This window comes from Corvus brachyrhynchos, unplaced genomic scaffold (assembly GCF_000691975.1).
Source record: "Corvus brachyrhynchos isolate BGI_N302 unplaced genomic scaffold, ASM69197v1 scaffold14, whole genome shotgun sequence".
Taxonomy (NCBI): domain Eukaryota; kingdom Metazoa; phylum Chordata; class Aves; order Passeriformes; family Corvidae; genus Corvus; species Corvus brachyrhynchos.
In genome coordinates, this window is record NW_008239110.1 from 16,560,483 (window position 1) to 16,570,003 (window position 9,521).

Genomic DNA, 9,521 nt, shown 5'->3' on the forward strand with positions numbered 1-9,521 from the left:
TTTCCCAAGTCATCACTCAAACAATGGTGGCCTGCCAAATTACCCCAAATAATCAACTAATGCAGCATTGTCTTTTTAATTATAAAAGATTCTTATCGGCTTACCTGAATTCGTTTTGGACTTCCCACTTGTGCCCTAATTTAATTACTTAATTATGAGGAATTAAGAGCCAGTATTTTCAATCAGCGCTGAGAAGTCTCCTGCTCCTTTGCATGTACCCAGTAATTCCTATATTACAGATTTAGCAAAGGTGTATTGCAACTGCAACAAAGTTCTAAACTTCTAGCCAGTTATTTCCTTTTCCAGCAGGCATTCATTTTGCAAGACTTTAACTTATCAATGTCTCTTGTCATACACAAAACTACAAGCTCTCTACAAAGATGTAAAACGTGAAATTTTGAAATAATCATAGCTTAGTGTCATTAGGGTATATTTTATGCACAAACATAAGAATTCGAATGAGAAAAGAAGTCAGAAAAAACAACATTTAATTATAAAAGAACATTTTTAAATTAAAAAAAAAATAATGGCACTAAACCAAAAACAAAGTTATTTAAGAGATCATAACCACAGGTTGGTTGCAATTTTATACCAAAACTGTTAGGAACAGCTGTTCCTATCATCTGCATTTTGCTCCTGATTAAAATAACACCTAGAGTTCCAGTAACAAGTAATCTTTTACAGAACTATAATGTATTATGAAAACACACATCATTTTTGTATTACATGTCAAAAAAAACCCCCTTATATTTATTACATTAGGTTCACAAATGTTTACCTAAGCATTATACTGTTTTGCTACTCTATTCCTTACATTTGAAGAACAGGGAGTGTGGTTTGTTCTACAGACAAAAGTGATTTGTCTTAGAGGATTTGCCCGCAGTGGCACAGTGCTATACCACATGGGGATACCCAGCTAGATGGAGCATCGAGGGCAGTACAGTCACATTAGAAAAATTTCCTCCTTTACTCATCCTGCTTTTCAGAACCATCCAGTGCAGTGCTTCCTCTTCATATGAAGACAACCTTCGACTTTAAGAAACAATAAATACACATGGCCCCAAAATTGTTCATATGCTGTGGATAACTAATCAGCAGCTGTCTAATTTTTCTATGACCTTTCAGGGTTCTATTTCACTGCTTGTATATAAAAGGGAGTGTTCCAGTGGTTACTTTGTCAACACAGTCAGGGCCCATATCCAAAGCTCAGCAGAAAGGTCCTTTATTCCTTTAATCAGCTTTGATCACTTAAAAAAAAAGTCATTCAGTCCTTGATTGTATGTATAATATTCCCTGTGAGGTCAATATAATTCTTTGTGTGCATTGAAAGAAAGTATTTCATTCCAAGAATACAATTTCACAGTAGTTACTTCAGGTAGTCAGCACGCAGGTGTAAGCACTTGAGCACAGCTGAGCTAGTTTACAAATAAATTGTAAAGTGGTACACAAGCTAGGGAGCCCAAAGTGTTGCTGTGGGACTGGGACTCTGGAGCTCCAGGCCACAGGTCTTTGTGTTGCAACAAGCCTCATCAGTCTATAATTCATTATCAGTGAATTCCACAGGGAGCTTTCAGTCCCTCCCTGCAAAGGGACGGATTTGCAATAGTTCTCTGTTGGACTATTAATTTTTGAAGTGGCTTAGAGGGAAATCAGAACTTGATTTCTAGCCTCGTCCAGGACAGACCAAGATATAAAGCTGATGGTAGGTAATATCCACAGTAGACCCTTACACTGGTTTTGAGTCAAAGGTTTAGTGGTTTGCTACCTATGAAATTTAGACTACAGTTTCCTTCCATGGTTATTTTATTTTTCCTGAAAGTTTTTATTGTGTGCTAGTAATTGAAAAGTTTTGGCAGTTGACAAAACTCAATATATCAGATGTCCAAAAAACTTGAAATCAGTGTATGTAACATGGCTGCATATCACTACTGAAAAACCTAAAAGGTTTTTCTAGTGCATGACAATATGCCAGAAACGACAATGCCAAGAGTAGTGAGCTTTAAAAAGACTCACCTTGTCACGTGAGCCTTTCTTTGCTTTTTCTTTCCTTTTTTTTTTTTTAATAATCTCAAGAGTACAATCAACTGGAGTAAGAAAAAAAAATACTTAAAAGATCTAGCAAAAAAGCTGCATAGAAAGCATTTTCACAGTTGCTTTTAAATAGTTTTCATCAAACTTTAAATTAGGACTTCCAAAGACAAAATACATTGCATTGCAGTTTTTTCCTGTGAAATTCACACTTATTTGGGAAATTCATATGACTGGTTTAGGTATTTTTAGTACTGTACCATTCAGAAGTGGTGATCGGGATTTGGTTCTCTATTGTACTAGCATTGAAAAGATCTATATGAACACAAAAAGGTAACAAACAGATTGTAGATCTCTAATATAAAGAGGTTAAACACCTGTTTGAAAAATAAATTCTTCTTAAACAAGACCTACCAGATGGGAGGTAGATTAGTGCCATTAAAACATTTAAGGTACTTATATATAAAATACATAAGGTACTTATGCTCGTTTCAAACATGAGTGGGAAAACTGCGCTGTCTCCAAAATTTTGCCGCAAGTAAAACTGAAAGTTTACTGGTTATAACTGTTGGATCACCATCACCTTTTTTTTTTTTTTAAACTGGATAAAGTTCTATTAACATACATAATGGTTGAATGTTGAAAGGACACACTATCCCTTTGAAACATTCAGCCTTACAACTTAAGTCCACAGGTTGGAGGTTTTGCCATTAGTTGTGAGTTTAGCTCTGCTTAGGTTTTATAACCCACTCAGCATTTGGGTTGAGCTGGTATAGGTCCTTCATGTAGGTATCATCATCAAGGCAACGTTCTCCTAGGAACAGAAAAGACATGTGGTTACACCAATAACAAAAGAGAAAGGAAACAACTTTCAAAGTTCCTGTTACCGTTTTACTCCATTTACATTTTCAAGGTCTCTGTGTGGTGTTTAACAAAGGACAACGCACAGAAAAGTTGGAGGTGCTCTTACCCTTCCCATCTGCTTTAGGGAGGAAGGGGACAAGAGGAAGAAGGAAGAAGAGGAGGGGCTGTTCTACCTCTAGGTAGCCCCTTCATTCTAGGTCAGATTCTTCACACAGACCACGCAGATGGGAGTTTGCCTCTGCAGGAGTTTAGTAAAAAAGGAGCAATGTCCTGGTCTTCTCATGATTATATCCAAAAACAATGTCCACATTTGCATATTAATTAAAATTTCAAGTTATTTCCCCCTTTTTAAATGCTAAGTTTGTGCAAGGTTTTTCCTTGCTAAGAAGCTGTTACTCCTTATCCTGCTCCTCTTAAGTCAGCTGTTCTGCACTTGTAATAGTTGCTGTCCTAGGAGGAGAAAGTAGTACACCATTCTTGGTACACTACAGGCAATTAATTTATGTCTAGTAGCTATGATGAGAATAGCATATGCTGATCTATCAAGATCTGCACATTCTTCCCACTCCCCTGCAGGCAAAGCATTATCTCATGCATTTGCAGCTCTACATCACAGCCCCTCTTCTACTCCGCTGTGCAAGTGGATGGGGTGGATGGCTCGTGCCAGACAGATGCTTTCAGTACTTGCACTCCTGACACGGGAGGCAAGCACAGGTGGAATGCTGCAGCTGAGTTTTTCTGACAGCTCTTTGAACTCCCTGCACAGAGCAGGCAAGAAGGCAACACTCTGTGCTCAAGCAGGAGCAGTCTCCATCTGCTCTCTCTAGAATTTTAGTCCTAGAGATTTTAATCCTCTGTGACCAGAACTGCCCATGTTGCTGAACCCCTCTCCTCCATACAGTGCAGCGTGTTCAGGCAGTGAGAGCATGGGGACAGTGCTTTGCAATGTCCCTATCCAGCCAGTCCTGGTGACAAAGCAGGGGCAGAAGTCCCATTCAGTGCCCTGAAGTCCCACAGTGTATTGACTACTCAAGAAATGTCTGGAGACATTCAGCAGCTACACCTGCTAGGGGACAGGATCACAACATAGTGCTTGTTACAATTACGAGCATAAGTGTAAGGATATGAGTCTTCTGTCATGAGCCCCTCAAGTCTTCTTGTTTTGGGCTCCCTCTACATGACTCAAGCCCGTCGGGCAGAGAGACAGATGGCAAAGGTCAGGCTATCTGGTTTACTTAAAACTCTGCATCAGGTTAAAGGCAGGGAGCTTCTCTTACCTTAACTGAGAGTATTAATAAGGACTAGTAAGGACTGATTAAAGTTGAAACTCTCTGGAAGTAAATCATTCTGACAGAGAAAACACCTAAGCTTTCTAACTTACATCATAACAAAACAAAACAAATCTGCAACTACCCGTGCACTTTCTCCAAGGGAAATGCAAATTCTGTCACATGCTTAAAGTAATAGTAGGTTGTTCCAGTTTCACTGGAATTCTGTTACAAAACAATTTTTCCTGCATGATTACACCTCTGTAGACTAAACAAGATATTCCTCTCCTTTAAAAAAGTCTTACATCTGGAATTGCAACCTGCCTTAACAGACATAGGAAATGTATGTACATATTAGATATGCAAGAGAACATATAATACATTCGTCTGGCATCCAGCTATCTTGGTAACTTCTATTTGTTTTTTGCCATCAGATTTAGTAAAAATACTAAAACATATCTGTTGCAGAAAACATAGGGAAGTGCTATTTTTAATTAAGTCATTTGGTTTAGACACACATACAAAAAAATTTATTTATAGTAGTCATTAGGTAAAAAAAATGGTAGAACTAGCAATTTACATACGGAATCTAAACTTGCAGAGGACAGAAGTACTGCATTTAATTTTATAACTATAAATAAGTTTAACAGGTCACAGTTAAGGAAAAAATAAATGTAAGTCCAATCTACAACTGCTTTCTAGTTCTCTTTTTGTTTTCCTGAGCATTTGAAAAATACTGTGATTAGAAACTGATTCCTAATGCAAAAATACTCTTGCATTCATGAAAGAAAATTTTAGAACTGTGTTCAAAATTATCCTTGGCATTAGCTTTGTTGAGCTGCTATTATTTCCTTTAATTAAAAGGGTCTGGAATAGGCAGAGCAGGAAAGACTAACTGTTGGAAAATTTTATCGCACGGTCATTTTCTGACTGAGCATTTTCTGCCCCCCAAAGGAACCTGCAATTGACACTCAAATGCAGAACATGAAGGACTGTAAGCTCACTTGTTAAGCCTCAGTACAAAGAGATGAGTAAGATTAACTTCAAGCACCTTTGTATCCAAACTTTCCGTGCTTATTCACTGTACATACGTATCAGGAACATCTGTTACAGCTGCCAACTTCCTCTGGGACAGATAATAAGATACTACTAATGTAATAATCACACCAACATCTCTGCTGCCTTCTCCACAAGGTTAACTGCCTTAGTGTCAGGGAGAACTAGGGACATGAATAAAAATGCAACCACAGTGAAACCCATGGACAGTGTGCCAAGGAATCCTATTCTAGCAAAAGAAGTTGTTCAGAAGCCATTCTTACCGATATTTCCTCCTATTTCATAAAGAAAGACCTCTTCTTTCTTGAGTGTTTGGACATTTCCACTGTAGGGAACAGAACACAATGAATGATGGTATTACGAAGGAGCTTGTGGATCAGTCACCTAGACATGTCTGGGAGAAGTTATGCTAATTAAGATCAGAACTGAACCCATCACAAATCCTTTGTGTGTATGCTTGCTGGTACAGTCAGTGAACAAGAATACCCTCGCATGCTAGTGCAAATGAACAGTCCTGCACATGAGCAATACACTACAGAAAAGGTAAAATAAGAGACATGTGAGGAAACTGCAGGTTTTAGAAAAGAATTTCATTGTTATTAGCAAGTAGCTTGATATTTACCCTCTGATTTTTCTTTTACTGCTGCTGAAAAAGTAAGTATTTCCCTCAAATATTCCATATTTCAGAAAAAGCATTATGGTTGGGTGGTAGAAACCACATTCTTACTGGATTTAATTGTACTGCAACTAAAAGAAGTAAAAAATAGTGGAAGAATGAAGTCCCTATATTACAAAGGGATTCTATTATTCTCACTGCTTAATTGTGATAATGTATGCTAAAGCCCAGCCAGAAAATAACTTTCTGACAGTGGTGTAAACCTCTAAAAACAGCATTTAGAAAAAAGCATCTTCTTAATGTCAACTAATATACCATATTATTGCTTTAGCTGAATAGTTATATATGATGAACAGGTGTGCTAATTTTATTTTTTTTTTTCAAAGGATTGATTAAAATTCCTCCCTTTCTGAATGGATTTGAGTAATTAAAATATTGCTTTCCCTTAAAATCATTTCATGTGCATGACATTTGCACATCATTATATTCCAATGCCTATTAGGCTGCTATATATAAAAGCATTATTTTAAACAAGATTTTCTTTCTTCTTTCCTCATTCCTCTGTTTTCTTGGAGTTCCCTTCTGACCTGTCCCCAGAAAATGACAAAACTGTTCCTGACCCATCAGATTAAATAGCAATTAATTTTTTACTAACAGCACTCATGTATTCCTGAAGGCTTCCTGAGCTTCAATGACATTTAAAAGCATTAATTCCTCAAGTGAGTATTTTGATGGCTAAATTCAGCCCAAAAGTTCATGAACTGACCTGAATTTTGAGTATTTTAAAAATTTTCTTGATATAATAAATAAAGAGACACTTCTCCCGACATGATAACAAAACAAAGACATGTTTATACCTTTTCTGGCTGAGAAACCTGGCTACTATATCACTGGCTTTCAGTTCTTCTGTCAGCTGTATTGCCATGGAAACTTTGGAAAGATGAGGCGCTTGCACCCGTATCACTCCCTGAGGAACATCAGTCTGCAAAGCAATAAGAGTGTTGGAACAAAGCTGCTAGCAGCTGGCTTTGATGAGCTTCTCAAAATACAGTATGGAATAAGTAAGTAAGTACAGTGCTCTGTACTTCACTATCTACTACACTTTACTACAAACACATGGTAACTACACAGCAGTTCAGTTAATTACATCCAACCTTCAAAGCTCTTTATAACAACAGGGAGAACTTCAGAACAAAAGAACAGTAGTGTTTAATTATTTTTCAAAGATGTTAAGAATAAAAATAACAAATATGCTATATTAAGAACACGCTTTGGTATTATGAGAAGCATGTGACACTGATATGGAAGAGTCTTGCTACAGGCGTGAAAACCAGGCAATGCCCCTGCACCAACCCTCCACTAAAACTTCTGGAAGAAACCTGTCCAGTTTCATTGAATCTGAACTTCCTGCCAAAAAAAAAAAAAAAAGAAAACATGAAGTACTCATAGATCATTCTACTTTAAAGGATTCTTCTTTCCTCTTCGTAAATTTCACTTTCTTAAAAGCAGATATTCGCTACTCCAGGTTTTTCTCCCTATTTCTTGTCCAGAATATATTCAGCTAGCCAACCTGCAGGTCTGACTATGTAATGGATTTGTATTTTATTTCAACCCACAAGTCCTTGATGATGAATATTAATCATATTAGCTACAAAATAGGAGGGCTCCAAGAACAGCTTTTCTGTCCAACTTGCAGGTACATGACATTTGAAGTTACAAAGGCATAATTTATTTGTGAATAAGGTCCTAATTTCTGTTCCTGGAGATTTTTCTATTCCTATTACATTATCCTTTACACAAATGTACTCATTTTGATAGGAAAGTAAGAGTCTCTGTACTCAAGGTTGATTATGACAGTTCATTCTCTTCTTTCCCACCCCACATCCCTCCATTTAGCCAATTGCAAGGCTGAATATTTTTTTCTTCCACAATCAATGAATAAATCTGGGCACCTGTGAATCTAGAACAGCTTCTCTGAAACCATCAGAGTTAAATGAGTATAGAACAAGTACAAACATGAGCAGAATCAGAAGAACAGCTTCCTGAGAAAGCTGAAGGCTCATTACTGTACAAATGATGAGTTACGGTGAGCAATTTTAACCAAACAATCCTTTTGTGTCCAGTCTTATTATTTATTGATTTAAAAATACTGGACATCATAACTACTTCTGTCCAAAGCAGTAAGAACCGTCATATTGAGAATTTGCTATGTAGTAATTGTGAAATCAAAGATTTGTAAGTTTGCAAGAGATCTCTATGAGATTTTCCCTAGATTTATCTCTAAATTTGTCAGATCTGTTCTTTACGGCCTCCACCTACGGAAACAGTGTCTGTAGCCATCTGCTAGGTAGTAAATCCTACTTAAAAATTTTTGCCTCTTTCCAAACTTTTGGGATCCTGGCAAAAAGAAATGAAATTTTTACGGATGAAATGATTATTTATAGATGTCCCTAACTGGTCTTCCATCAAATTCAGCATGGTAAATTTAAACTAGCTTTCATTTTTGTATACAGTTCTTTATTATTTTGTCTCAGTTGATTTTAGCAGAGTTTCTCCCACTTTCAGCTGAATAACTTTTTTTTTTTTGCTACACAGTAGGCATATGATAAATTATTTAAAAAGCAGTCTGCTTTGAGTATCTGAGAGAAAGAACAAGAAATGTCCACAGAGCTGTAACATTACGGTCACAGATCAAACAGAATAATTACTTTGTTTATTCACTGAGAATCATTATTAGCTCAGCTAATTAATGCATTTTGCCACTTTTACCACCTGCATTTCCGGGAGAAATCATGCTCAGCTGCACAATATGTTCATGCTCCCAAACTACAGAGAGAACAGAACCTGAGCATCCCCTAGCCCATACACCGTGCAAGTTGGTGGGAAAGAAAATGTGGCCTAAAGCCTCTAAGAGCTGAATGACAGAAGGACCAATGCTGACATTATCTGCACGACACCCAAAACACCCAAATTAGGGGCTCCATATCACAACATATTAAGCCATGAACCTATGAGAGAATTGACAACGCACTGAAGAGTGGGTCACCTACACTACTCAGCTTGTGAGTTCCCTCTCCTGCCTCACAGGCCCTCTCAGGTCAGATTTAAAGCACTGCAACCCCTGGCTGAATTAGGTACTTGCACTCTTAAAAAAACTGAAGACAGTATATCCTTACTTGATGGAAAATACACTGGCCTACAACATTTAGTCTGCAGCAGGCACAGCAGTCACCTGTGAGGTACTAATCTTCTTTCAAACCCTTCCTTTTCAGAGAGACTTGCATCTACGTATCACAAAGAAGAGCAGCTGCCTGGCTATAGCATCTGGGGTGGGTCTCTCCCAGTTTCTTCTATTCCATTTTTCATGACACGCTTAAATATTTTTCACTCTAGGTGCAGAGAGAAATGTAAGTGACTATGCAATATTTTCACTAATGATGGAATATTATATATACTTATTAAAGGTACAAAACATACCAAGCAGGTATGGGGCATGAACATTATGAAGAACAAAATTGATTTTCGAAAGGTTCTTGTTACATGGAAGGCAAAATCTGAAAGAAATGCAAAGCAGTTGTTCCCTTTGGGCTGCAAAATACTGCGCCTAGTTTGGGACAAAAAACTGGAAAACCAGACACAGAGAAATGATTTAGCAGGTAGCAATTTTTTTAGTAAGTAATCTGGCACTG

The 9,521-nt window shown here is 37.4% G+C and overlaps 1 protein-coding gene across 2 annotated transcripts in view; it reads right to left on the bottom strand.

The window, feature by feature from the left end:
* Positions 1 to 471: 471 nt before the first annotated feature.
* Positions 472 to 9,521, bottom strand: part of ARHGAP18 (Rho GTPase activating protein 18) — a 39,453-nt gene continuing 30,403 nt past the window's right edge. For both annotated transcript variants that reach the window (XM_017739456.1, XM_017739457.1), the window contains 3 exons: positions 6,690 to 6,814; positions 5,480 to 5,541; positions 472 to 2,842 (listed from right to left, as the gene is read on the bottom strand). In XM_017739456.1, the coding sequence (XP_017594945.1) occupies positions 2,751 to 2,842; positions 5,480 to 5,541; positions 6,690 to 6,814 (279 nt within the window). In that variant the 3' untranslated portion in view covers positions 472 to 2,750. The remainder of the gene's footprint in view (positions 2,843 to 5,479; positions 5,542 to 6,689; positions 6,815 to 9,521) is intronic.